Consider the following 27,604-nt stretch of genomic DNA (forward strand, 5'->3'; position numbering starts at 1 on the left):
AGCGAGTTTTAAAGGTGCAGCGGTGCCAGAGAGCTTCAGGTGCAGTTTGTCAAAATCTTCTTTTCAAGTGTTCACTGAGCTGCTTCTCTGATATCTGCAGCTCGAGTGTCGCATCATGTTGTAAGTTGTGCTCATTCTCCACCAGCGAGTCGGTGTTCAGCGCCGAGCCGCCGTCAGACCTGCAAGATGTTGGAATCGGAGAGTAATTAAAGCTCCCAGAGGAGGAAACAGACGCTTCCTCCTGGATACTCCTGGATAAAAAAAGCAGCCAGTTAAATTTAGTGTGTGCAGCTGCTGCGGGAGGTTAACGCGTCCTCGTCTGAAGGTTTCGGAGAGTTTCTGTGAAGACGAGGTCACGGCAGGTTGCCGAAACGTCCGATGACGAGTTTCTGATGAAGATTAAAAAAAAAAAAACCTTTAAGCTGGAAAACGTTTCATTCAAGGTAAAAAAAACAACAGATGAACGTCCCTTTAAAAACACCCCGTCAGCATTAAAAGTCCTGCAGTATCATAATGAAGTAAAAATACTCACAGATGATAAAATAGCACTGTTTCATAACACTATATTGTCCGATTATTATGTGAATTAATTCATTTATTCATCTTTAATAGTTAATAAGCATCAAATATATAAGAATATATAGATGACAGGAGCTTTAACAGACTGAACACTGACTGTGTTTCTCATAGAAAATCCTTCAGTGCTCATTAAGATTCATGGAACCAGAATAAAGTGTAAAACCAGCCTGACGTTCGGCTCCGTGTTTGTTATCGATCAGTAAACCTGTCTGATTATTGATTATCACCTCTGAATGAACAGAACAAACCAGAACCAGCTGTCACTCAAGAGTTCCCTTTATTCGTGTGAAACGAGCCGCAGCGGCCGCGTTGCATAAATACAGAGTTCACGTCTTTGTACAAAACATTCCTCATCAAACGCGGAGGTGGGAGGGGCGACGGAGGTGGGAGGGGCGACGGAGATGGGAGGGGCGATGGAGATGGGAGGAGCCGGTGGGAGGAGCGATGAAGGTGGGAGGAATCAGGACGTCGGGTCCGATCGGAGCGACGCTCAGGCGGACGTGTCGAACAGCTTCTCGATCATCTCCTCCACTTCCTCCGCTCGGTACTTGTGGTACTTCTCGGGGTTCTTGGTGAAGGAGATGTTGGCACATCTGGAAGAAACCGGGAGAAGAAGAGTCAGCGGGCGTCTCGGCGACGGGGGACTCACATCAGAGAATTCATCCCGGTCTCAGTTCTTTAATTGAACATAATTATGAAATAAATATCGTTTTTGTCGCCGTGTGTCTTCGTTTTATTCGATGACGAGTTCCGACGCTCGTCTCGTCTCCTCCGGACCGAACACCTGACGGGGAAAGCTGTGTTTTTCTCTCACCGGTGCAGGAACGCTCTGTACGCCTCGGACACGACCTTCCTCTGAGCCTGCCGGATGAAGTCGCGCTGCTCTTTGTCCGGGATGGCCCAACCCTTCTGGATCTTACACAGCTCCTCCAGGCCGTCGTTGAAACCCTGAGAGACAGACGACGGTCAGAGATGCTCTTCTTCCTGTTTTATTGAATATTTAACAGTTCAAAATTGGCCTCACCTTGAATTTGTCTTTAATCACTTGTCGCTCTTTATCTTTCAGCTGCAGGGAGACGAGAGTCAGAAACACAGACGACGTAAAGACACCGAGAAGATTCACGTTGAACACCTGAACTACAACTGAAACCTTTTCTACAGAAGAGAAAGAAGAAATGAGGTATGTGAACACTACAATTAAATTTTAATCATAAAATGTGAACTGAATGGTTTCATATCTGAAGATCCTCAAAATGTTTGAAGGTTTTTAGGAGTCCGAGTAGTTTAAACTGCGTTAGACTCCACAAACCTTCTCCAACCTGCACGGTGAAGGTTTGACTGATCAACGTCGTCATAAAGGTTCAACACGAACAGTTTAAGCTATAATTACGGAGTAGACGTCACTATGTTCTTGGTGGTTGCTGTGGGAGACGCTCTGTTTAACAGCACTATCTGTGTTAAAGTCACACTTTGAAGTGTGTTGAAGCTGACACTCTGGTGCCAACGTTAGAAGAGTGACAGGTGATGAATGGACCTTGGTGCCGGGCTGGAAGACGGGCATGTTCCTGTCCGTCAGGTGCTCGGTGACCTTCAGCCAGCTGCAGCGGAGAGAAACACGGCAGGTCACGACAAGGTCACGACAAGGTCACGACCAGGTCACACGAAGCGCGTTGGAGTCGTCGGACGTCGTGTTTACCTGCGCTGGTACGTGTCGATCTGCTGCTCGATCAGCTCTCTGTACGACGTCTCGGCTCTCTTCTGGGTGACCGTGACCAGCTGGATCAGCTCGGACCTGAACCACCGGAGAGAACGACGATTCATTAAAACATCCGACTGAAGGAAAGTAGAATAAAACAGAAACTGTCGGTGTCGGAGGTGAGAGGAGACGGAGGAGACGGAGGAGACGGAGGAGCGGCGCTCACTTCTCCAGAGACTTCAGGATGTAGTTGTAGTTGTTGTGCAGGAAGATGGCGCTCAGAGCCAAGTCCTCGTACACTTTGGATTTACTGAGCAGGTTGAGCTGCAGGTTCCCCAGAACTTTACCTGAAACATCAGAGTCACGTGAGTTCAAAAAAACCCAAAAAAAACACAAGACTTCTCTCCCGGTGAGGAGGAGCAGCGACGCTCCTCAGATACTCACAGATGTAGGTGCTGAGGAGGCGCTTGTTGAAGTCGGACGTGTAGCTGCTCGCCGACGAACTCGTCTCTGGAGGAAACACAGACGGCGTCAGCGTGTCCACAACTTCTACCGGAGTATTACTGATTATTAAAACACACCCACGTCTCCTCCTGTCACTCTTTTAATTAATCAGCATGAAAACACACACCAACACTCAGACCCGGCCTCGTCGGGGGGGCCTCGCTCTTACCTCGGGGGTCTAAAGGAATATTGTAAGTGTCCCCCAGAACTAAAAGGGCCGAGGCAACGCAGAAGAGAAAGGGAAGAGAGGCACAAGTGCAAAAAAGGTTAGAGGAGGTTTGTTAGTGCAGAAAATGAGCAAAACAGTCATCAGCCAGGAGGAAGAGGAGGAGGAGGAGGAGGAGGGAGGCAGAAATACTGGATCTGAAGTCATGCTGGACAGAAACTGTCTCTGAGAGGAAGAGGAAGAGGAGGGATTAAAGTGGAAACATCAGAGGAAGAGGAGGTTACAGGTGGGACTGATGGGGGAGGGAAACCAGACAGTGTTGAACTGGAACGAGCAGGAGGGGGCGTGGCTAACGACCGCCTGCGTGGGCGGGACTCTACCTTGCGAGGCCAGCATGGCGCCGGCGGTCTCGTGGAAGTCGAGCAGCTGCTGCAGGAAGAGGATGGCCTGAGGAGGAGAGGGGGGGGGGGTCAGCTGTTACCGTGGAGACAGACAAACAGCAAATAAATCCTCCGCCGTTACACAACTCGGGAGGAAACGGAGCGTCTGCTTACGTTACTGGTGAGCTCGTGGACCGTTCCGTCTTTGGGCATGTTGTACTCCTTATCCGGATCGTTCTGTGGGTGGAAGAGACGGAATAATGAGTGATTGATCAGTGATCGATCGGTGATTGACAGGTGGAACACGCCAGCTTCCTGCCTTGATGCTGTCTGCGAACTCCTCCAGAGCTTTAGCTCCGATCGTCTCCATGGAGGTGATGAGCGTCGGCAGCTTGTTCTTGGTGCTCGCCGCCGTCCCCTAATAAAGAACAATAAAAACATCCGGTCACTTTATAAAAAGACGTAACGGGTTATTGATCGTCAGCCGGGGGAACCGAGCGGCTTCGAACCTGCAGCGTGGCGTCGAACTCCGACTTGTTCATCTTCAGGTGTCGGAGGATGGGGAAGATGGTGAGGACGGCCGAGTAGTCGTGGCGCATGATGGCGCGGCGGGCGGCGGACACGATGTTGTCTCCCTCCAGCATCAGGTTGTCCAGCGCCTCCTGTGGACGGACGACGTCATGACGCTGACCGTGCGGAGGAACGACAAGAAAACAACTGGTGCGCACCGAGGAGGTAAAATCAGACCTGAATGAGCGAGTCGAAGGTCTTCTTCTGGTGGTGCTCCGGGATGATCTCCGTCAGCAGCGCGTACTCGCTCTGGGCCAGCTTGACGAAGGCGCTGATGCAGTGGATGTAGGAGTCGATCTCGATGTCCAGGACGTCGTCCTTTCCTGAGAGGGACAACGAGGAGGAGACGGGACGTCGGACTCTGCTGCCGCACGGAGGAGTTTTATCTGCTGACTCGGTGTTTGTGATGAAATGTGTTTCTATGTGTGCCACCACCTCTGTGAGGAGCCTGAGTTCCCTCTCTTGTCCCACAGCGTCCCGTCACTCACCTGCGGCGGCCCCGTGCTTCTCGGTCAGGGCGTCAGAGAGGTGTTTGACCCGCGGGTCGTGATCGTAACCTGGTGGGTGGGGCGGCAGCAGGGAGACACGGGCCGGGTCAAACCACTGTGGTGGCGACCGGGCCGGGTTTTACGTTTACCTGGAGCAGCTGTACCGACCACCACCAAGCACCAGCGAGGGGGGAGGGGGAGGGGGAGAAAGCAGGGGGGGAGGGGGTGGTTTGTTTTTGTGCTTCGACTGATGTCTGAATCAGTCGGTGTGTTAAAACTACGAGACAGAAACCAGCTGCCAGAGAGGCGTCGCAGCAGCTTTCAGTCCATCAGTCAGTCAGAGAAACTCTCCTACATTACCCAGAATGCCTTTCACCAAGCCCCAAGAAATAAATCAGACCGGCATTGCGCCATCCATAGTTGGCTTTTCTATCTATTTTGCGTTTTCTACGGCGAGTTAAAAGGACCTACATTTACTGTGTTTCTGAATCATTTATAAACTAATTAACTCCGGTAGTTCTCTAATAGTTTATGGCGAGGGTCATTTTGTTTTACCCCCAAAAGGGGGCGGAGCCGTGCTAAAAGTCCAAAGTTCCCTGGATGTGCCGGTCCGATATATATAACCTCAAACTTCAGTCGATATTTTGTACCTTTCGTTGTTGTTGTTGTTTTTTCTCCCAGATTTATGAAATATATTTTGCGGTTTAGGACTAAAAGCTGCTGCGACTTCGCGCCTCGAACGGTCGAACAGAAAAACCGAAGACAGCGAAGAGGAGGAGGCCGCGGTGCTTTACCTTCAGAAGGAGTGAGGTTAGAGCCCCCCTTTTTCCCATCCAGCCCATGCTGTGAGTACTGTTTCAGAAGGTTCTGAGCCTTGCGAATGGTCCCTGGTCCCATAAACACAGAGACAGAGTCCAGAGGAGGAGGGGAAGGGGGGGCAGCGAGGTCCAGACAGCCCACAAACAGGAAGAAGAAGAAGAAGAAGAAAGAAAAGCTAAGAAGTGAGTGATGAAACTCAAGAAACCACATCCCGCCACCACCGAGGCAGCCAGCAGGGGTCCATGTGTGTGTGTGTGTGTTGGGGGCGGGGGGGGGGGGGGGTAAAGGGGAGGGGCCACAGCCTTAGCACCACAGCTACACAACAGGTGAGACACACACACACAAACTACACAGCAACTACAAGGACACGTGTGCTGAGACACGGTGGCCCCGGTGGGGGGGAGAGAAGACACAGGTTATCAACAGCTATTAATCATAATTAATAACAATTAATACAGTCATATGCAGTTATTAATATCACTGCTCATAAACACGTCCGTCGGTTTAGAAGATACGTTAATAATAATAACACGCAGCGTCTCTGCCGGTTAGTGAGTTAGTGAGAAATCATAGAGCAGCAGCATCATCAAGATTTGGATTTGTGATGTTAAGTCTTTTAAGCTCTGCTTTGGTCTCCACCGGTGACCTCTGACCTCTCGGCGTCACACACACTTCATTCAGGCAGCAGCTTTTTATCTTCAATCACTTAAATCCAACGTTTTATTTATTTTTAAACTTCAATCTGAAAGCGGCAGCAGCGTTCGTGAAGAAACTCTGGATTTAAAGTGTAAAAGCGAGCGGGACACTGCTGAGGGTTACCTGGGACGTAGACTGTCATCACAACACATGATGATGAAGGAGGAGAAGGAGGAGAAGGAGGAAGGGCGGTTAGAGCAGACGGTGGAAAAGATTACTGAAAACACAATAACGTGGCCGGATGGTGATCGAATCAAACGCACACTGGGTGGAGGGTCATGCTGCCGTGTTAGACTGATCTACGGGGGACTGAGGAGGAGGTGATGAAGGGTGGAGGAGCACACGATCTGCGGCTGACCTGGTCTCTTGGGAGCCTTCTTGGTGGGCGTGTCCTTGCGTTTGGTCTGGACGGCGGGCGAGTAGAGGATCCCCGAGGAGGCGCTGTTCTTACGGAAGTGATCCTTCAGGCCTTTGATGGAGCGATCGAGCTGGTTGGACCGGATCTGGAAGTAGACGTTCATGAAATCTGGAGCAGGAGGAGGAGGAGGAGAAGGAGGAATAAAAACAATATTGTTCATCAGATTATTTGGTTGTTTTTGGTCTTTTTGTGAGATTCGCTGCTGATCAGATATTCGTACCCTGGTTGCGTCCGTACTCCACCAGCCAGCCGGCGATGCAGATGATGTCCTGCAGCACGGCCTCGGGGAGGTGCTCCAGCACCACGTCCTCCTGGACCTCCAGCTCCTCGTCCACGCTGATGGCGTCCAGGATGAGGATGGGCGGGACGGGTTTGCTGTAGCGGGTCAGCAGGCCGCGGAACTCCGTCTCCAGCTGCTCCTTCCCCTTCTCGAAGCGCGCTTTCTGCAGAAACACCACAACATTTTCTATTTGTTATTTAGTGTTCCTGAGCCCAAGCAGTGATTTCCACCACAGATTCATGTTTTTAATGCAGCGCCGTCAAAATATTGACTTTCAGCCGCAAAAACATTTCTCCCGATTCTATAAATCTTTTCATGATATTATGAACCGTAGAAGATGAAATCCACTTTTTTTGCAGTTTTACATTAAGAAACATTATTTTTTAAATTGTTGCACTATTTTCCCACGCAGTCTTTCACAGAGAGACGAAGACGGTGTACAGATGTGAAGCAGACAGATGTGATCCCGTACCACCGTGTTGAGTTCAGGGCTGTCCGGGTTGTTGTCCTGAAAGTACTCCACAGCTTTCTGGATCTTGGCGATGCAGGCCAGATACTCGTCCAGTTGGCCCGTCGGCCTGCTCACAGGAACAAAACAAAACAAAACACGTTAACGGTTTCCTAGCAACCGCCTTGAGACTCGCACACATCTGCGATGACACCTCACCCCTCCCGGATGATGCGGTCCGTGTCTTTGGCCACGTGGTAGTAGCTGATGACGTGGTCCATGCAGGACAGCGTCTTGTCCACGTTCTCCTGCAGCCGCTGCAGGTTCTCCGTCTGCTTGTGAACGGGGATGATGGAGTTCTCCAGCTGCATCAGGCGGCTCTCGAACGAGGACAGGATGGAGACCTGACAGGACAGACACGGTAATCTGTCATCTATTTGTATTTAGAAATGAAATGAGTTCAGATTATTTTTTAGATGAAAGGTTACGGCCTCCATATTTCTGAGATTCCTCAGGTCATTTTACAGATACTTTATGGTAAGAATTAAACATTTCTACACAAGGTTAGTGAACTCCAAATAAAAGTGTAGTTCAAAATGTTTTGTCAGATTTTTAGACAGTTTGTTCCCAAACAACAGACCAGACTGACTTGTTCTTTAATCTGGTGACTTTTATAAATGGATTATTGAAGCAGTAAACGTCAGATGCAGCCCGTGCTGGTGTCTGCTGGGTCCACCTCACCATGCCCTTCGTCAGCTGATCGCTCTTCTCCAGGTTCTCCCGGATGAACGACAGCGTCTCCTGCTCCTGAACGTCACACAGGAAGAAGCACAGGGAAGTCACGTTTTATTATCAAGTAATGCATTTCCAAATGTGTTGGTTTTTTGTATCTAAACGGATGAGATTCATTAACAGCAGCTTTCTTTCCTGTGCAGCCATCGTGTCTGACCTGCTTCAGCTTCTCCTCGATCTCTCGCTTCCGGGCGGACGCGTCCTCGGTCGGGATCATCCTGCCGGTAACTCCCGCTCTCCACCGGTTTAAAGACGATTTATTTACACTGTTTACACCGTAAAAATAACAAACAACGACGCCCCGGGAGCTGCTGTTGTGAGCAGCTAAAAGCAGCGATGTCAAGTAGGTAGATGAGCCGTTATTAGCCAACTGTTTCCGCTTAGAATTTCAAAATAAGACAACGTAACCAAACCAAAAAATAAATAAATAGGAAATAACTGCTCTATCAGTCGGTTTCTACGATCTAACAGCGTATTTGATACTAAAGCATCACACTTGACCTTTTCGTCCCTAAAACCCATCTGTATTTTTAATTTTTAACCTCCTGTGCATTAGTGACGTCAGTCGCCGTATTTCAAATAAGTTTTCTGTGGGAAAACTATCGACTCTTATATTGAAAGTAAAGTTGCCCAACTTCCGGGGCGGGGTTTCCGTCTCTTCCGTATCCGTCTTGTGATCCTGGGAGTTTCTTTGGAACAAAATTGCACTGTTTGTTGTGGCAAAGTAAATTTAAAAAGTTTGAATCTTATTTATTAATGAAGTAATTATTATAAACATTTTTATACGAGCAGCATAACGATGTTTTGAAGAAGATGCTACAACGGCTACAAAGATAGCAGCACTCTGCATGCGATGACAGAAACCAACCGCTGGGCGTCGCTGTCGTGCTCAATATTAAAGTCGAGAGGCATTACAAGCATAAAGAGAAATCATGAATAAAATACAGATAAAAGTATAAACTGTAACAAAACAATACCAGATCATTTTGATTTCAACAGCCAATCACCATCCCCGCTTGTCTTGATTGACAAACCAGTATTTTGTGATTTTAAATTAAATTATGAAACAAAAGTGTAAAACAAAAATGACCTGCAGCTAAATCCCAGTTAAAGGTATTAATTGTTTAACTTGTATTTTTCTTGTTTATTTCTTAAATCATTTATTTTTAATAACAAACGTGAGACTTGTCCTGAAGCCGACAACAAAGGAAACTAATCAGACAATTTTTCATGAATAAAAACTATCACGCCGTTCGGAAAAATGTTACAAATGTATATTTGCACAAAAAGATGTTTCACATAGTTTCTTTACTTACATATTTACAAAATACTTTACACAGTCTGTCATACAAACCAAATGTTCGTACAATACCTCTCAGAAACTATTGTTGTTTTAGTTTTATAAAGTTATTAGAGGCAAAAACAAACAAAAAAGAGCACAAACTAAATAATAATAAATCTGGGAGCTGTGAGACGACGACACAAATTACTGTCAGTTAAACATTTCGTCTGACAGTTTATTGCTGGGCTTCGGTTACTGAGAACAGCCACCTGACCTCTGACCTCTGACCTCTGTAGGGAAGAGAAAGACGACACAGTACATTAAAAAAACTAAAAACTTTTCAGTTCATGTTGAAAAAAAAGAAGTTTTTCTTCGTGGTTATTTGCTAAAACAATATGAGCGCATTGAGAATAATGCAGACGGGAACCATCGCAGAGCTTCAGCCTACGATTCCTCCTCTTTGGACATCGCCTGGAAACGACAAACACACGAAGCTTTTTCAGAGACGTCGCAAATAAAAAAACACTCTTTAATTTACGCTTTTCTTACTCCGAAAAAGTCAAATCACCTGTTTGAGGAATTGTCGTCCAAAATAATTGGTCGCCATGTTCTTCAGGTTGGTCTTCCCTCCCACTTTACAGCGCACGTATCCGTAGAGGTTGGCGCCCTGCAGCACCACCCCCATCACCACCACCGGCTGACGGAGGAAACAGTTCACTGTTAATGGTTTATTGCTTTTTCAAATGTGAGACTTCAGATTGTTGTTTGATTAAATCTCATTCACCGGCAGAGAAATTACAAAAGACGTGTTTTTAAACGGAATCCGTCGACTTTATTCCTCAAATTTAAACGTCTTACCAGCCACTTAATCCTGAATGAGACCAGAGTGCTGAAGGTGAAGACGACCCAGAGGACCGGACAGACGATCAGGCCGAGCCAGAAGATACGAGACTCAGAGTTGGACGCTTGTTGCTTCCCGGTGCCCTGAAAACAAACCAGGATCTTCTCTCAGTGAAGACATCTGCAGATGTCGTTACGGCCGGCTGACAGTAAACGTCATGGTGTGACGTCAGCAGACTTCCTAAACAGCGACGTGGACGAGAGCGTCTCACCTTCCTGGACTCGAACACCCAGTGGCTTCGCCCGTCGTCGTCCACCTGGTTCCACCAGCGCAGGCCGACCATCAGCCGCCCGGTGATGTTCTGGAAACGGACATATTTCACCTTACTCGGAAAGCACCTCGTCTAAACACCGAAGATGCTCATTTAAAACCGTACGAGACGTACGCGACTTCCCCGAACCCCGGAGACGTGGCCTCGGGTCTTCAGGCTAAACCCGACGACTCACCTTCACCGTCCAGAAGTCGCAGGACAGCAGGAGGATGATCGCCACCATGCAGCCGATGAAGCTGCCGCTGGAAAACTCGCACAGCAGATAGACGACGACGGCGCAGGCCCTGAAGAAGAGGTGGAAGAAGGACGCCACCGGGTGCCTTCGGAGACAAGAGTCCCACGTCTCAACTCAAAACACGGAAACGGTCATAAAACAAACACGGGAGACAAAAACCAGGAACTCACTTGATGTTCGTCGTCTTCGACCTTTTGCCGGCGTCTTCCTCGGCGTCGAACAGAGACACGTCTTCATCGTTGGTGTCCTGAGGGATCGATAAGGAAGAGGGTCAACCCCCGGACTCAGAGCCGTGTCAGCTGAAAGACTTACATATGTGGAGGGGTCAGGGGTCAGAGGTCAGGGGTCAGAGGTCAGGGGTCACGAAACGAAGCAGTTAAATCAAAATGAGTTTATAAGTTTTATTGTTAACAGACGTTTTGTCTGTTTGCTCACATTAAACAGAAACTACGTCTCGTTGGTTTTATTTGTTTGACAGTAAAAAACAAAGGAGAAGCTAACTCTAGCTGCTAGCTCGCGTTAGCAGGCTGTTAGTTACAAGTTAAACACATGAAGATGAAAACGAAACGAAACCTCCGGACGGTTCTTAGAAGAAGAAGAATCTTGGACGCTTACGTGGTTTTACGAAAACGTGAAAGTGACGTTAAGTTATCGTGAGCAGAAAATGTTCGATAGCTGCTACACCTAGCATGCTAACTGCTTAGCAACATTAGCACGACAGATGTCCAGCTCCGGCCGGAAGTCCGTCGCAGTGAAACTTTTCTTCGGCCGCATATTAACCGCGTCAGATGACGACACGTCAGGTGACGACACGTCAGGTTAAAAGAGTTTTAAAATGTGTCACTTACTCCTGCTATCATGGTGAATATTCTGGTCAGGCGCTTCCTGGTTACATGCTCAGCTCCACGTCACCGTACCCGTCGGTCACGTGACAAAAACGCGTGCACGTCATTGGAGTTAAAGATCCTGAGAAGCAAATTCCAAGATTTGCTTCTCAGTGCATTTTATATATATATATATAAATTTTATATATTTATATATATGTGTCGCACTGAAATGTGGAGTTAAACTTCAGGGTTTTGTAGGCGGGGCTAAAAGCCAACCTATCTACGTCACGGAGCTACCCTTCTGCATGGCTCCTCCTCTCACGGTGTGTAAAAGCCTGCAGCTCATTTGCATAAGAGGTCATCCCACTGGACTTCAGTTCAACTCCAGCTGTAGTCAGGTTGTTGTTGTTCATCAGCTCACTCACTGGATGCAGAGTGATGCATTGTGGGGCTTCTGGAAGATGTGCACATCTATTCACAACCTGTTATGAGTTTCAGTGGAGCGATCTCGTACTCTATTGGCTGTAAGTGATAATTGTTGAAGATATATTTGTGTTTTTTTTACATACAGCGTTAATCTCTGCAGCATCTCTTCCTCTGTGGCCGTCGTCCTCCATTCACCAAACCGACTTCGTTCTTTTACTCTGCTTATGTTTGTAAAGAGTTTCAGCCGTCGTCATGTGAACGAGAGCAGAGACGCCGCAACGACTCACCGTCCCATCTGGTGGTACAAAGTGGTATTACATGACGAGCCCGGCTGGCTGTCAGCATGCTAACTCCAGTGGACGCGTGAACTTTGAATAAAAGGAAACTTTTCTCTTTATTTTGCAAATAAAGATACTATTTTTTTATTTTGCGTACAGAAAATAGAGAACATTTCTGGTAACGGGAGTCCTAAACAGAGGTATAAATACGACTCGAGCTCAAATATACACGAGATAAACACAAAAATAATCTGCTGTACACAAGTTTAACGTGGAAGAGTTTCAACAGTTGTTGTTTTACAGATATTAATCTGCGGTCTGAATCCATCCGAACAAAACATCCAGGAGGCCATTTTATGACGTAACAGCTCCGTTGGTGGGCGAGGTGGGGGGGGAGGGGCGCTTCAGCGGTAGAGGCTCCCCGGGCGCCACCAGGGCGACGACGTTCTCCTTCTTGGACAGCCAGAACGCCGGGTACAGCGGCTCCAGGAACTCGGCCCGGTACTCGTGGATGAGCGTCATGGCGTCGTCCACGCCGTGGAACGCCAGCCGGCCTCCCGTGTAGTCCACGTAGACGCCGACGCGGGTGAACTTCCCGGCGCTCAGCGGCGTCTCCACGTCGCTGTGCCAGGCGGAGAAGACGCGTCCGTTCCACTGCAGGCACCAGGAGAAGTTGTTGCCGGCGATGCAGCCGTTGCTCTCGTCGCCTTTGCGCTCGATGCTCTTGTACGTCAGGCCGACGTGCGTTCCCTCGCCGCCGACGTCCGCCTCGAAGTAGTGCCGGCCGAGGTAGAAGCTCTCCGCCGCCAGAACCTGCCGCCAGTTCTCGAAGCGCTCGGGCACGTCGGGGTACGGGTGCTGCCACGGCGTGGTGTTCGTCACCTTCCGGTTCTCCTCCGTCAGACGCAGGAACTTGTGAGCCGTGTCGGCGTCGAAGGTCACCTGGGCGGCGTCTGCGGAGGATTCACCAACACGTCGGTCAGCTGAGCACAAACGGGATCCTCCGCATTGTTTCTTTCTTGGATTATAAACTAAACCAGGCGTGATACTCATGGCCACCGAATTTCGTGTATGTAGGTGAAACTAGGTGCCGGGGCTGCAGTCTAGGGGGCGCTAGTGAGCTATTAGGCCACGCCCACTCACCAAACCACTACAGTACGGCAATTTTTGCCACGACTGACGTGTGTTCCAGGTTTCAGTATTTTAAAACTTAAATAACAAGAAAAATAATAATAATAGGGAAGAATAATCACTTATAGATATAGATAAATATCTCTTTATATCCTTTTGATCCCATCAACAGTAATTTACTATTATCAGCTCTTATTTTAATCAGGTTGTGTCATTTAGACTGAAAACATTCATAATCCAGAGCTGGAAGATGAATCCAACAGTAAAAGGTCTCCAAGTTTATTACAGATGCATTTAAAAAAAACTTCATGAAACCTTAAACCGGTTCTTTGGGCTCATTAAACAGCCGAGCTGCCGGATCATGTTCGGCAGTTTTAACTTTTAAATGTTAAATGAGACTTCAGGCGGTTTGGAAACTCCAATTAACTCTATAAAAGAACATCGTGGGAATATTGTTCACAACCTTTCTTTATAGAGATGAAATCACCAGTATGAAATGTTGTCGATGGTATTTAAGTTTAAAACACCGCGATGAAAGTACAGAAATAACCAACGAAGCACTTACACTTGAGGAAGTCTGCTCGTGTCACCGGATCTGGAATCGACATGTTCTGTTTGGCTGCGACGATTTGATGGACCGTCGTCTTTATTCCCATTTTGTCTGAAAGGACAGAAGAACGTGTTTAAACGACGATGACGCAGATTTACAAGCGTGAAACGACGTCCTCAGCTGGCACCAAAAAACCCAAACCTACATCTTTCTTACCGTTCTTACACGTCTCTTTGACCTTGTCCAGGTACGAGGACACCAGCATGGCGCAGAGCTCCTGCGTGGAGTCCACGATGACGCGGCTGAAGGAGTTGAGGCGGTCCATCAGGCCGATGTAGACGCCGGGCAGAGAGATGTCGGTGGCTTCCTTCTTCCACTGCGAGTACTCCTGGAAAAACAAACCTTGGTGATGCTCAGGAGGGACAACGGGAGGACGACGGGAGGACGAGGAGACTTTCTGTCTCCTTTAGAAACTACAGTTTCTGCTCGAAATGCCAGTCGTGACATTTCTTTTCCCGATCAGAAACATTGCCTGGAGGCAACGTTTTATTTGGAAAGAAGCGCCTCATTTCTGAACTGCAGGAGGAGGTCGGGGTTGATGGTGGGCCCACAAAGCTTCAGACTCACATTTATAAATAGACATCTAACTAGATTTTAACCACTTTTGTTTTGTATTTCATTTAAAAAAAATGTCCAATACAGCAATGTTTCTGATTTCCATCAAACTCCAAAGACAAAGCTGATTCGCCAGATTTTGTCGCCTCTACAGGGGACATCTATAAAAAAGATATTAACCCGACAGAGAAGTGAGTTTAAAGACAAATAATCCGGTTTAATGCACCTTCAACTTCTCTTAGAGAAAACTACGAGAGTATTATGTTACCACATCTGCAGATTTTTATTTACTTTAAATAAATAGTTAACAGGATGTTTTCTCTGTGTGTGTGTGAGTGTGTGTGTGTGTGTGTGTGTGTGTGTGTGTGTGTGTGTGTGTGTGTGTGTGTGTGTGTGTGTGTGTGTGTGTGTGTGTGTGAGTGTGTGTGTGTGTGTGTGTGTGTGTGTGTGTGTGTGTGTGTGTGTGTGTGTGTGTGTGTGTGTGTGTGTGAGTGTGTGTGTGTGTGTGTGTGTGTGAGTGTGAGTGTGTGTGTGTGTGCGTGAGTGTGTGTGTGTGTGTGTGTGTGTGTGTGAGTGTGTGTGAGTGTGTGTATGTGAGTGTGAGTGAGTGTGAGTGTGTGTGTGTGTGTGTGTGTGTGAGTGAGTGTGCGTGAGTGTGTGTGTGTGTGTGTGTGTGTGTGTGTGAGTGTGAGTGTGTGTGTGTGTGTGTGTGCGTGAGTGTGTGTATGTGAGTGTGAGTGTGTGTGAGTGTGAGTGTGTGTGTGTGTGTGAGTGTGAGTGTGTGTGAGTGTGTGTGTGTGTGAGTGTGAGTGTGAGTGTGTGTGAGTGTGAGTGTGTGTGTGTGTGTGAGTGTGAGTGTGTGTGAGTGTGTGTATGTGTGTGTGTGTGTGTGTGTGTGTGTGTGTGTGTGTGTGTGTGAGTGTGTGTGTGTGTGTGTGTGTGTGTGTGTGAGTGTGAGTGTGTGTGTGTGAGTGTGAGTGAGTGTGAGTGTGAGTGAGTGTGAGTGTGTGTGTGTGTGTGTGAGTATGAGTGTGAGTGAGTGTGAGTGTGTGAGTGTGAGTGTGTGTGAGTGTGTGTATGTGTGTGTGTGTGTGTGTGAGTATGAGTGTGAGTGTGTGTGTGTGTGTGAGTGTGAGTGTGTGTGAGTGTGTGTATGTGTGTGTGTGTGTGTGTGAGTGTGTGTGTGTGTGTGTGTGTGAGTGTGTGTGTGAGTGTGTGTGTGTGTGTGTGAGTGTGAGTGTGAGTGTGTGTGTGTGAGTGAGTGTGAGTGTGAGTGTGTGTATGTGTGTGTGTGTGAGTGTGTGTGTGAGTGTGAGTGAGTGTGAGTGTGAGTGTGTGTATGTGTGTGTGTGTGTGTGTGGTAAATCAACCAGTCAGACTCGTTTATTTTTTTCAGTTCGGGATGAAAAATAGTTTAAATATCTGACTGAGTCAGGACTTGTTACCCTGAAACGAGTCGAAGTGCATTTTGTTTCTGGACGAGATGATTTGTCTTTGATTAGAAACATGAGATTTAATCACGCTGAAATAAGACGTGTCCTGAAGTTAAAAACACGTCTCGATCGTACCTGCAGGAAGTCCACGTCGTTTTTATTCCTGGAGAGCTTCTCCATCTGCCCCTGAGTCTTCTTCAGCTCGGTGCACCTCTGCTCCAGGTGCACCCGGATCCCCTCGGCCTGCTGCAGCGCCTGCTTCTCCTCCACCTCCAGGATCTCCGTCACCTCCCTCTTGGCCCGCTCCACCACCGCCTTCAGCTCCTCGAACTGGCTCTCGATCACCGCCCGCACCTCCGTCACCGAATTCTGTCCAACATGAGAGATGACACACGGTGACGCTACGTTATTGCGGCCTGCTTTGGGGTTTCCTCCCTGACCTCGGTTAAACCCGTCTGGTTTGGGTGGTTCCAGAAAACCTCCCGGTTTCACAGCCCGCAAAAATAACTGCCGCCAACTCATCTTTAAGTGCTCGTTGTGACGTCAGTGCTCAAGTGCAACAGTGCTCGGATGACTCGGCCGTTTACCTCGATGGAGACGGTGTTGAGCTGAAGTTTGTTGATGGCGTTTTCTGCCGCCGTCACCGTTTTCACCATCTCGGTCTGCTTCTCCATCAGTTCCTTCTGTGAACGTAACCGGAGAGAAAAAAAACAGGCTTCAGAGAGTTTTTCGCTCAATGGAAACCACCGGCCGAGCTGTCACGCTGGAAATATGTGAAATCCCGCCAGACACACAGTATTGGATGTAAATATTTGAGATGTTTTTCTTATTCAGGAAAACTCTGTTGTTTCCTGGTTTTACTTTGAAGGGGCGACGCGTCCCGTTTCTAGACTCTCATGTTTGCGCTGTTCAAAGCGCCGGCTTGTTTTCAGGTTGTCAAGTCAAGTTTAAATTCCTCAAGCAGGTCCGAGCGTGTCCGGAGCCGAAGCTACTCCTGGTTCAAATAAATTTAGACCCCGAGGGGAGCCCTGCAAATCATTTCTTTATCATGAACCAGCATGACTGCATGGGTTAGAAATCACTCAGCCTAAGATTTGGGAAAGTGCTTTTTAAATTCCCGACAGCTGCATTTATTTTGGGAAGGAGAACAAGACAGGAAGTCCCTTTAACTCTGCCCCTCTTTGTACCGCTTGCAGAAATATTTTAGAGCAAATCTCACATTAAAAATTGTTAGTTAGATGTCAAACAAACACCCAGAAACATGTAAATATAACATTAAACTTTTGTTTGGCAGGAAAATGTTAACGTGTGAAAATCAACAGAAACTACTTTTATTTGCAGACAATAAAATGCTGTATTTCACCAAATTAGAAAAATCGACACCAACTTTGCTTAAATTTTTGTTGTAATCTGAGGTTAGAAAATATATTTGTGAGCGTTTGTGTATTTGAGCTCAACATCACATCCTGCAGCACAACTGGGAAAATGGTCTTAAGAACTTGATTTAAAAACCAAAAAGGGATTTACTGACGTGTCTAAATCACCACCTCAGTGATTTCCTTTAAATCTATATTTTCCTCAACTTGTGTTTCTTCAATTATATTTATGTATCATGTCATCCCTAGTTGACTTTGTACCAATCATTTTTTTTGTTTTGTAGATTTGACGCTGATGTCGAAGAGGAGCTCGACGTCACCGGAAATACTAAAACAGGTAAAGTGAAGCCGAGCCGTCGTTCATAGCTCGTAACATAACAGCTGTTGATCAGAATTCATTATTATGGTTTATGTTTGCCTCCTTTTGCCCCATAAGATAAACACCAAAAATATCTGAATCCTTAAACCTGAACTGTCAGGAAGAAAAGAGGAATGATTTAACTGGTGCTCGAGTTTCCAGAAAGCTGATTGGTTGACCTTCAGACAGATTTAGACTCAGAATAACTGTTTTGATTGGATTAAATATTCAGAGGACATTTGAGAACAACTTCGATGCTCCAACTCGCTCAATTACACCGGACTATAAATACATCTCCTCCTCGCTGTGTGGAAGTCCAGCTGAGATTTAAAAGATCATTTCTGAGCTCCGGTTGCAAATTAATGAAACTCTGGCCGTCATGTTTTTGTTTCTTCTGGCGGTGAAAACCTGTATTTACTTTAAAACCTGCGAGACCTTTAACACACATGGAAAAGTAAAGAAAACACTCCGCAAAGCAAAAACCTCACAGGAGACTCATCTGCAACTAACTAAAGATTATTTTCACTATCACTTACTAATTTTGATAAGTCAATTCATAATTTTGTCAAATATTCATGAAAAATGTCTTTAATTTTCTTGTTTTTTCTGATCGGTGCCAAAAAAAACATCAATACTAAGTTTAAACTGGAGGAAAACAGCAGATCCTCATGTAGAGATTTTTTTCTTGATAAATGATTTAACTGGAAAACTTACGGAGACCCAAAGTAAATCTGAGGGGTCACAGATGATCATAAATCTGATTCAGTTTTCCTTTTTTAATGTGAAACACTGAATATTTCCACCTCCGCAGGCCGAGAAAACATCTTTTCTGTTTGAATTCACACAAGCAGACTTCATGTTTAGAGCATTCAGGACTCAAACGATGGACTGAATCAGCCGATCGATCGATCATCTGTAACTGAGAGCGAAGGTGAACTTTATATATTTATATATTCACATGTGTGAGGAACACTTGCCTCTATGCGTCTGCGGGCGTCCACCACCGGCTCCGTGTTGTGGCCCCGGTGCTCCTCCGTCACGCAGTCCTGACAGATGCAGCAGGCGTCGGCGCTGCAGAACAGCTCCAGCGGCCACTTGTGGCTCTCGCAGGTCCGTCTCTCGATGTCCCGCAGCGGCTCCACCAGCCGGTGGTTCTGGAACTTGGCGTTCTCCAGGTGAGGCCTCAGGTGGGCCTCGCAGTACGACACCAGGCAGGTGAGGCAGGACTTGAGGGCCCTGCGGGGGCTCTCGATGCACGAGTCGCACACCACGTCGTCGGGGCCCAAAGGTTCCTCCTTCGCCTCCTCGTCTTTCGGTTGCACCTCCTTCCTCTCCTCCTCGGGCTTCTCGGGCTTCTCGGACTCCTTCGGCTCCTCCTGGATCTTGACCTCCTCGGCCGTCTTTGAGTCCCGACTCTGCTCCTCTTTGCTTGCGATCGCGGGAGCCTCGGCCGTCCCGTTCTGTTTGGGCCCGTCGGAGCTCCGCAGACATTCGGGGCATCCTTCGCCTTTGACCCCGAGACAGGAGCCACAAACGGAGGGAGCGCTCAGCTCACCTGAGGAGATGCCGCTCAGCTGTTTGGAGTCGGGAGCTGCTTCCTCTGCTGCCGTCTCTGCCATGTCTGCAGCTCTTCTCCTGCTCAGCTGCTCCTCAACAGACAACAGTTCCTGGATCACTCTGAAGAACAGACACACCTCGATGGGGCTCCTAGTTTCACTCTAAACACTTCCCGCCCCTTCAGCTCTCACATGCCAGCAAACAAACAATTACACACACACACACACACACACACACACACACACACACACACACACACACACACACACACACACACACACACACACACACACACACACACACACACACACACACACACACACACACACACACACACACACACACACACACCCTCCCTCTGGGTGGAGCTCCCTCATCAAAACCAGGAACTCAGAGGTTTAGGGTTGCATTCCTCCAGATTAACTTCTCCACCCAGTAAACAGCAGCAGTGTTTGTGGGGTTTGTATTCACTCACCCTGCTGATGATCTCACCTCCCGCTTTATTGCTCTGCTGCACTTCGATCAAACAGTCCCGATGAGAGCGATCAGCAGCCTTTTGTCTGGTCACCAGCTTCCTGAAAACACTGAGTGAGTCAGCCTCGGAGGAGATAGCGCCACCGAGTGTCCACAGCTCACTCAGGAAAAACACAAGGAAGAGTCTCTCTCATCACGTCATGTGACCGATCACGTCTTCTCAGCCAATCACAGATGTGGCTTGATCTTTTGTTTACAAATAATCTTCACTTTTTTTTTTCTGATTGTCAGACAGTTTAATTAATTGGTGTGAAATCTTTAATGAAATCAGTTAAAAGTAGCTTCAAATTCACCCAAAAAACTGAAGGGGGATTATTGGAAAATGGAAAAATATCATTTAAAACAGCAGAAAGGAAACCGTGCTGCTGATATACAAGATTACATTTGTGTCATAATAATTAAACAAACTGATTTTCTCGTATCAAAGAAAACGGAATAAATTGAAAATGAATAGAAATATATTTGCTTAAAATAGTCCCGTCTTTCTTTCACTGATTTCATTCACTGATTTCTCTTCTGTTGTCGCTTTCTTTCCAGTTTCGCTGTTTAATTTTTCAGTTTCGTGTGGGCGGGGCCTCAAAGCGCCGTGTCCCCATTGGTCGGTTACATTTGGACGGACAGATCAGTTGACCTGAGGTTCAGCAAGCGCTTGAGACTAAATGTTTTTGTAGCTCTTTGCTAAAACAACTTTCTTGTGTTTATGACCTCTGCTGCCCCCAAGTGGTCACAACAATAAATGTCAAGGATTTTATGCCTAAAACAAAATATTAACTAAAGCTTTTATTCCCACGTGTTTGAGTAGGAGTGAGTCGAATCACTACGTGTTATATATGTAAAATAAAAAACAAAGCAACTTTAAATTCATTAAATTCACTTTATTCTAAGAAACATACACACACACACACACACACACACACACACACACACACACACACACACACATCTGTGTTCTTACGTCCTGCAGCTACAGATGAGGACGGATGAACAAATTAATCACTTATTGATTCAAACAATCATCTGTCAGTGTAGGAAAACAGGAGTCTGCCTCATGAAGCTGTCTGATTATAATTGATTCCTGCCTCAAACATCATTATATTATATTATATCACATTACACTGCTCTCTCTCTCTCTCTCTCTCTCTCTCTCTGCCAGATGTTTTGAGTCTTCCAGCAGAGATTTCCTGTCAAACTTTTATGCAGAAGTTCAGTAGAATCAGTTCATGTTTCCACCTTGATTTCATTTTAATATAATAAATTTAGTTCATTCAATTTGAGTTATTTTCAGAACTTGTTAGTTGAATGAATAAACCCAGTCACTGAATTCAACTAACACGATAGAAAACTTCCCAGCATGCACTGTTTGAGAGACAAAAGACTTGTTATTGTGTCTCCTGAAGACAAACAGGAAAACAAATTCAAATGACGTGAAAAAACAAAAACGATATGAAACTGTGAGGAAATAAAAATGAAGCTGCTGTCTGAGTTTGAAGGAAAATTGTTCTCAGTTCTCAAATTTTATTACGTGAGAAATCTGCTCTGATGTTTTTGGAGATGAGTCGATGTCAACCAAACTAAACAAAAGGAAGCAGTTAGTTTCTGTTCATTTTATTTTATATTTATTGACTTTTATTGTTATCTGTACATATAAAGACCTCAAAGTATAATAAAAACTCAACCCTACGTCCTGCAGCAGATATGAAATGACTGCAGCTGTGATTTCTACAAATGAGAAACTGAACAAGTGAATTCAAACAGTAAGTGATTCCTTTAGTGTTGAACTTTTTCTTTATACTAAAAATTGTTTTGTAACTTTCTCAGGTTCTTCGAGGCCTCATAAACTCCCTCCTCGTCTTTTAGTGCCGTTTTATTTATTGTTGTGCTGTCAGTGGTTTTTACCTTGTTAAAAAAAAAAGTTATATAAAATAAATATATCTGCCGCTTGTTAAATTTTCATCTGCAGGAAAGTATTTTAAGAGTATTTTATAACATACAGTAACTGAATTCTTTCTTTGTGACACCGTGAAGCTGTGAACGTCTTCCTGCTGCAGGTGAGCGGTCGAACCGATGACGTCAGAAACATCTGGGTGAGTGGACTTTGCTTCCTGAGACAGACTCCAGGTCAGTTTAGAGGATGCTACTGTTGTGCTTAAACGATCTCTAAAAGTGAAGGATATTCATGAAATAAAACCCAATCAGGAGGGTTAATTCAGCTCCTAAATATTTAACTACCGATTGAAAGCCTCCGCGGAGATTCTTTGTGCTTTAGAGCGCCGGCGGTCTTTAGTCCGACCCGGTTTTGGTGTTTTTTTCTCCGTCACTGAACCCCCACGAGCTCCGTGATGGGCGGGGCGAACACCATCAGCTCCTGGTAGCGGTGGAAGAACAGGTGCAGGCGGGACAGGTAGCCGTCCTCCTGGTAGGGCAGCTGCTTCTCCGTCAGGTACTTGGACACGACCGGCTTCACCTGCACAGTTAACGGAGAAAAATAAATAAATCAACCAACCAGTCAAAAGTGGGTCAAAAGAAAAAACAGGACTCGAAACATTAACGACTGTTTACATCCAGAAGCACCAGTGTTTATACGTCGCTGAGTGTTTCACTAAACATAAGACCGGGGGGGGGGGGGAGGAGGAGGAGGGAGGTGGTGGTCTCCGTCAGAGTCCGCTCTCTGACCTCTGATGTTCATTTCCATTCCTTCCTCAGCAAACCCACCGGAAACAGAACCGACCTCCACCCACCAGCATCACCAGCATCACTAGCATCATTAGCATCATTAGCATTATTAGCATCACCAGCATCACTAGCATCACCAGCATCACCAGCATCATTAGCATTATTAGCATCACCAGCATTATTAGCATCACTAGCATTATTAGCATCATTAGCATCACTAGCATTATTAGCATCATTAGCATTATTAGCATCACCAGCATCATTAGCATCACTACACTAAACATTCACATTCCTAAAGAACAGTAAGGAAGCCTAGGGATGCTAGTGACTAGCCTAGCATTACTAGTGACGATAGTGACTAGCCTAGGGATGCTAGTGACTAGCCTAGCATTACTAGTGACTAGCCTGGGGATGATAGTGACTAGCCTAGCATTACTAGTGACTAGCTTAGGGATGCTAGTGACTAGCCTAGCGTTACTAGTGACTAGCCTGGGGATGATAGTGACTAGCCTAGGGATGCTAGTGACTAGCCTAGCATTACTAGTGACGATAGTGACTAGCCTAGGGATGCTAGTGACTAGCCTAGCATTACTGGTGACTAGCCTGGGGATGATAGTGACTAGCCTAGCATTACTAGTGACTAGCCTAGTGACACAAATGGATAGCTTAGGGATGCTAGTCTGCCGTGGTTTGAGCTGTGAAGTCACTTTGAACTCTGACCTTTAGACACATGTTGTCGGACAGGAAGGGGAAGAGGTGGTGCTCCACGTGGCAGTTGATGAGCGAGTGTCCGAAAATCCAGTCCAGCAGAGGGTTGCGTGGCAGGTTCAGGACCCCGTGGGTCATCTGGTAAATCCTCTTCGGTCGGTGGGTCGGAGAGAACATCGGCAGCCCGATGTGCTGCAGTCACAGTTTGCTTTTACAAGTTAATTAAATGTCACATGATATTCACATATAATGAGCAGTAGAGGAAATCTGATGCTGTTTTTTAAATTTAATTTGGAACAATAATGAAACTCTTGTCTAAAAGGTTTTAAGGATTTAAGAACAGGGATTCCCAAACGTGGAGATATTCTGTGGGTAGAAATATAAATTATTATCTTTTATAACGTCTTCAAAAAAACAAAAAAAACCTCTTTATAATGGAGAGAGCAGGAAAACGAGCAGCGGGCAGTTGTTTACTTTGTTTTAGTCAATCAATACTTTCCGTGGACTGAAAAGCAACAAAAGAACAGCAATAAAAAAAATAAAAACCTGAAGTGTTTTTCATAAAAAGTGTAAAGTCGACCAAATCAAAGGTCGTCTTCGGGCTACAGAGCACAGAGTTCGGGGAAAAAGATAAAAGATAAGACAGTTCGCCAACAACAGCAGCAGGACACCGGGGACACTCAGTCCGTCCTCTGGTGAGAACAAACACTTTCTCCCTGTTTGACTTCACTTCAAGAACCTGTTTTCTGATCCACCTTCGCTCCCTTTGATCCGAACAATGAACCTGCAGGACTCCGCCTCCATCTGGGAAAACTATTTCCTTTTTCTTTTTTGTGTTTAATCCCTTCAGTCCAGCTCTGATCTACGGAGCACAACGCTGCACGAGTTTCAGAAAAAGGCCTCACGATCGCTCCACATCAAACGAACACAAACTAAATCTGGGATCGGCGTACATAAACATTTCTTTTTCTCTGAACACTCGACTTTGTTTAAACAAGAGAAGTTCACAAAAACAACAAGAACCGAGAACCAAGAGAAAAATATAAACGTACAACTTTCCCAGACAACAAAAACAGGAAGAAGCTGATTTGTTCCGCTTTAACACGATATTTTCTTTTTAATACCTTTCTTCTTTAAAAGAAACTGAATTCAGTGTTTGTTTGTTTGTTGTTGTTTGTTTGTTTTTAAAGCTGCAGACGCTCGTTCTCACCTGGAAGATGTTGACGTGGATGTACGGCACGCAGAACATCGCCCGGCACACCAGCATGCAGAGCAGGGCGCTGAGCGGCGACGTGAACCCCGACACGTTGACCAGCAGCCAGTACTGGGAATACAGGCCCAGCGTTACCATGACGACGGTCCTCAAGACCAGGGCCGAAGAGTGTCCCCTGAGATGAGCTGCGAAAAAGAAAGAAGAAGAAAAGCAAGAGAGGCGAAGTCACACGAGGAGGATCACGGAGAGGAAACCGTCTCGGCTTCGTGACGATCGTCACGTTTAATGTTGAAATATTTCAATCGGCGCCTAAAGAACGTCTGCGGCGCTTCTCACCGAGCGCGACCAGCGGCGTGATGACGGGCACGGCCAGCGGCGCCACGAACAGGTAGACGCTGCGGGGGAGGAGGGGCACCTTCCACACGCTGGAGTCACCCAGGCCGACCACGTTGGTGTGAGCGTGGTGCATCTTGATGTGACCCTGAACACCTGCACGGGCTGAGAACGAGCTGCAGATCTGAGGGGACCACACACACACACACACACACACACACACACACAACACACACACAACACACAACACACAACACACACACACACACACACAACACACACAACACACACACACACAACACACAACACACACACACACACACAACACACACACACACACACACACACACACACACACACACACACACACACACACACAACACACACACAACACACAACACACACACACAACACACACACAACACACACACACACACACACACACACACAACACACACACAACACACAACACACACACACACACACAACACACACACACACACACACACACACACACACACACACACACACACACACACACACACACACACACACACACACACACACACACACAACACACACACAACACACACACACACACACACACAACACACATAACACAACACACACAACACACAACACACACACACACAACACACAACACACACACACAACACACACACACACAACACACATCACACACACATAACACAACACACACAACACACACACATAACACAACACACACACACACACAACACAAGCCATTCAAATATCCAGAGGTGAATCGGTACCAGCAGCCGAGCTGTCGGTGAACATCTGCATGAAGTTCAGGAGTTCACTGACCTGATGATTAAACTCAACGTTTAATAACCTTTAATAACCTTTAATAACCTTTAATAACCTTTATAACCTTTAATAACATTTAATAACCTTTAATAACCTTTAATAACCTTTAATAACCTTTATAACCTTTAATAACCTTTAATAACCTTTAATAACCTTTATAACCTTTAATAACCTTTAATAACCTTTAATAACCTTTAATAACCTTTAATAACCTTTAATAACCTTTAATAACATTTAATAACCTTTAATAACCTTTAATAACCTTTAATAACCTTTAATAACCTTTATGACCTTTAATAACCTTTAATGACCTTTAATAACCTTTAATAACCTGCTCTGATCGTTCACCCTGTAAATGTTCCTGTTGTCACAACAACACAACCACAGACGCCTTCAGTCAGAATCTACAGCTAGTTAGCTTAGCTTAGCATAAAGACTGGAAACAGAGGGAAACAGCTAGCTTGCCTTTTTTTAATTAACACATTAAATCTAGATAATATATGTAAATTTAGTTTGTAATAAAGTTGAAAAGAAGTATTCATTATAGTTTGTTTTTTTTACATGTATTTATTTAAATTGTATTCGATTATTTCAGTGATGCAGAAACATGTTTTTAACATGTTTTTAACACGTTTTTAACAACTGACCACCCGGAGTCGTAACAGCTTTCAGCAGCTGACTCGTGAATTAGACGCCATCATCGACTTCGTGCATCACGATCTTATTCAAACCACCTCAGATGACTTTCAGCGATGCAAAATGAATCTGTTGTAAGCAAAAGGCCGCAGAGCGATTTATCTTATTTAAAACATCTTAAACTTTTTCTTTCATCACCAAAAAAAAGTCACGTCATAATTTTGGTTTGTTTTTTCACAGCTGCCCTGTTCCCTCCTCTTTCCAGCCTTTATGCTAAGTTAAAGCTAACCGGCTTCATATTTACTGCACAGACACCAAGAAATGTCCAACGACTCCTTTTAAAGTGCTTCTTCACCATGTTTTTTTTATTATTATTTCTGCAGGCCTCACCTCGATGAAGAAGACGGCCCAGAACTTGGCCCAGGCCGGCGACTCGCTCAGCGCCCCGTGGCTGGCCAGATGCGTCCCCTTGACGGTGATGACGGCGTGGGCGACGCCCATCAGCAGCACGCCCACCGAGAAGCACAGGAGCCGAGAGGAGCCCAGCAGCAGGAAGCCTGCGAGACGAGGCGCAGGGAATAACGCGTCAGCAGGTAAGACTGTGAACACACGGCACGCTGCGGCTTTTCTTTCTTGTCCTTCGTCGACAGAATTTCTACATTTTCTAAAGAGAAATAACTTCTGCCGTAATAAAAAAAAAAAATTTTTTAAAAAAGGAGTCCGTCCTCCCGTAAAAACAACAACAACAACAACAACAACAACATACCTCGTTGGCGTAGCAGCTCGTTACGACCCAGAGTCATAGTTCACTAATCGGCGCCCCCTAGTGGCTGTAGTCGTCAGACTACCACTCAATAACCGGCTGTTTATTGTCGTAACCGTGGCAACGAAGGACCTCCAACGCTCTGTGTGGAGATCAGGTGAAACTCTGAAACTTCATCCGTCACCGGAGGCGACCGCAAGCGTTCGACACCGTTTCATCACACGCAGGTTTCCTCTTTTATTTACGTTCACATTAACGTGCCGGTCAGGAAGTTTATTATCTGCGTGAAGCCGAGAGGAACATTTTGAAACTCTCCGCGTGTTTCATCTTTTAGACACAGGATTTGTGTTTGATAAAAAAAAAAAAAAAAAAAATGTTGAACCTGATTAAGTTGATGAGATGAAACTGCAGCACACGGAGCCTCTGACAGCAGGCCGCTCCTCCTAACCCGAGAACACTGCACTGATACCATCCTGTTTCAAAGCAGCCTATTTGGGGTGATGAGTCTCCGGCTCAGTGACACGATGACGGATTCCTCCCGACATCAAAATCACATCCAGCAACGAACACTTCGACGACTCTGACAGGATTCATGTTTTTAGAGAGGAACTCGCAAAGATCTCCCTGCAGAGCGGATCTATGCGCTACAGGTCTAGATGGGACCCCCGGCCCGGCCCAGACCGGCCCGGACCGGGGGTCCCGCTGTGCAGCGCCGAGCCCCCCGTCCCGATGATCAAGTGACACGAGTCACAATGGACAGCAGCACTAAATGCGGTGACCACCGGTGACCCACTTAAAGGGGCGACGCCGTGGATGAGC

The 27,604-nt window shown here is 46.3% G+C and overlaps 4 protein-coding genes across 11 annotated transcripts in view; all 4 read right to left on the minus strand.

Annotated features, from left to right (window-relative positions):
• Positions 1 to 839: 839 nt before the first annotated feature.
• On the minus strand, positions 840 to 8,077 carry exoc7 (exocyst complex component 7). Of its 8 annotated transcripts, XM_069723359.1 has the most exons (21): positions 7,994 to 8,077; positions 7,786 to 7,851; positions 7,264 to 7,448; positions 7,069 to 7,174; positions 6,537 to 6,759; positions 6,257 to 6,424; positions 5,178 to 5,270; positions 4,384 to 4,452; positions 4,073 to 4,218; positions 3,835 to 3,987; positions 3,645 to 3,743; positions 3,500 to 3,562; positions 3,326 to 3,392; positions 2,949 to 2,987; positions 2,720 to 2,785; positions 2,502 to 2,622; positions 2,276 to 2,371; positions 2,114 to 2,177; positions 1,604 to 1,645; positions 1,394 to 1,527; positions 840 to 1,172 (listed from the first exon to the last, which is right to left on the minus strand). In XM_069723359.1, the coding sequence occupies exons 1-21, from the start codon at positions 8,051 to 8,053 to the stop codon at positions 1,070 to 1,072; spliced, it is 2,163 nt and encodes a 720-aa protein (XP_069579460.1). In that variant the 5' UTR covers positions 8,054 to 8,077; the 3' UTR covers positions 840 to 1,069. The 8 variants fall into 8 exon arrangements, with proteins under 8 accessions (XP_069579460.1, XP_069579454.1, XP_069579459.1 ...); XM_069723353.1 differs by lacking the exon at positions 5,178 to 5,270; XM_069723358.1 differs by lacking the exon at positions 4,384 to 4,452.
• Positions 8,078 to 9,094: 1,017 nt separating this feature from the next.
• On the minus strand, positions 9,095 to 11,476 carry tvp23b (trans-golgi network vesicle protein 23 homolog B (S. cerevisiae)). Its single transcript, XM_069723379.1, has 7 exons — positions 11,374 to 11,476; positions 10,696 to 10,772; positions 10,466 to 10,610; positions 10,231 to 10,320; positions 9,977 to 10,102; positions 9,687 to 9,815; positions 9,095 to 9,589 (listed from the first exon to the last, which is right to left on the minus strand). Exons 1-7 carry the CDS (start codon positions 11,383 to 11,385, stop codon positions 9,563 to 9,565), a joined length of 606 nt encoding a protein of 201 aa, XP_069579480.1. The 5' UTR covers positions 11,386 to 11,476; the 3' UTR covers positions 9,095 to 9,562.
• Positions 11,477 to 12,184: 708 nt separating this feature from the next.
• trim16 (tripartite motif containing 16) lies at positions 12,185 to 19,336 on the minus strand. Its single transcript, XM_069723370.1, has 6 exons — positions 18,497 to 19,336; positions 16,373 to 16,468; positions 15,921 to 16,154; positions 13,954 to 14,125; positions 13,753 to 13,848; positions 12,185 to 13,009 (listed from the first exon to the last, which is right to left on the minus strand). The coding sequence occupies exons 1-6, from the start codon at positions 19,136 to 19,138 to the stop codon at positions 12,411 to 12,413; spliced, it is 1,839 nt and encodes a 612-aa protein (XP_069579471.1). The 5' UTR covers positions 19,139 to 19,336; the 3' UTR covers positions 12,185 to 12,410.
• Positions 19,337 to 20,470: 1,134 nt separating this feature from the next.
• The window catches only part of fads6 (fatty acid desaturase 6), a 9,184-nt gene continuing 2,050 nt past the window's right edge, over positions 20,471 to 27,604 (minus strand). Inside the window, exons 2-6 of the mRNA XM_069723375.1 lie at positions 26,413 to 26,579; positions 24,541 to 24,721; positions 24,202 to 24,389; positions 23,004 to 23,183; positions 20,471 to 22,074 (exon numbers count right to left, since the gene is read on the minus strand). Of these exons, the coding sequence (XP_069579476.1) occupies positions 21,925 to 22,074; positions 23,004 to 23,183; positions 24,202 to 24,389; positions 24,541 to 24,721; positions 26,413 to 26,579 (866 nt within the window). The 3' untranslated portion in view covers positions 20,471 to 21,924. The remainder of the gene's footprint in view (positions 22,075 to 23,003; positions 23,184 to 24,201; positions 24,390 to 24,540; positions 24,722 to 26,412; positions 26,580 to 27,604) is intronic.

The sequence above is a fragment of the Brachyistius frenatus genome, unplaced genomic scaffold (assembly GCF_029030835.1).
Source record: "Brachyistius frenatus isolate BFR_SWC_R1_liver_20210118 unplaced genomic scaffold, ASM2903083v1 Contig_325, whole genome shotgun sequence".
NCBI lineage: Eukaryota > Metazoa > Chordata > Actinopteri > Embiotocidae > Brachyistius > Brachyistius frenatus.

Coding starts and splice junctions, on each gene's coding strand:
- exoc7 (XM_069723359.1), bottom strand. CDS start 8,053: ATGATCCCGACCGAGGACGCGTCCGCCCGGAAGCGAGAGATCGAGGAG. Junction 7,449..7,785: donor ATCAGCTGACGAAGGGCATG/GTGAGGTGGACC, acceptor CTGTCCTGTCAG/GTCTCCATCCTGTCCTCGTT. Junction 2,623..2,719: donor CCTCCTCAGCACCTACATCT/GTGAGTATCTGA, acceptor CTGATGTTTCAG/GTAAAGTTCTGGGGAACCTG.
- trim16 (XM_069723370.1), bottom strand. CDS start 19,138: ATGGCAGAGACGGCAGCAGAGGAAGCAGCTCCCGACTCCAAACAGCTG. Junction 16,469..18,496: donor ACGCCCGCAGACGCATAGAG/GCAAGTGTTCCT, acceptor TTACGTTCACAG/AAGGAACTGATGGAGAAGCA. Junction 14,126..15,920: donor ACGACGTGGACTTCCTGCAG/GTACGATCGAGA, acceptor TTGTTTTTCCAG/GAGTACTCGCAGTGGAAGAA.
- tvp23b (XM_069723379.1), bottom strand. Junction 10,321..10,465: donor GCGACTTCTGGACGGTGAAG/GTGAGTCGTCGG, acceptor GTCCGTTTCCAG/AACATCACCGGGCGGCTGAT. Junction 9,816..9,976: donor CATTCAGGATTAAGTGGCTG/GTAAGACGTTTA, acceptor TTCCTCCGTCAG/CCGGTGGTGGTGATGGGGGT.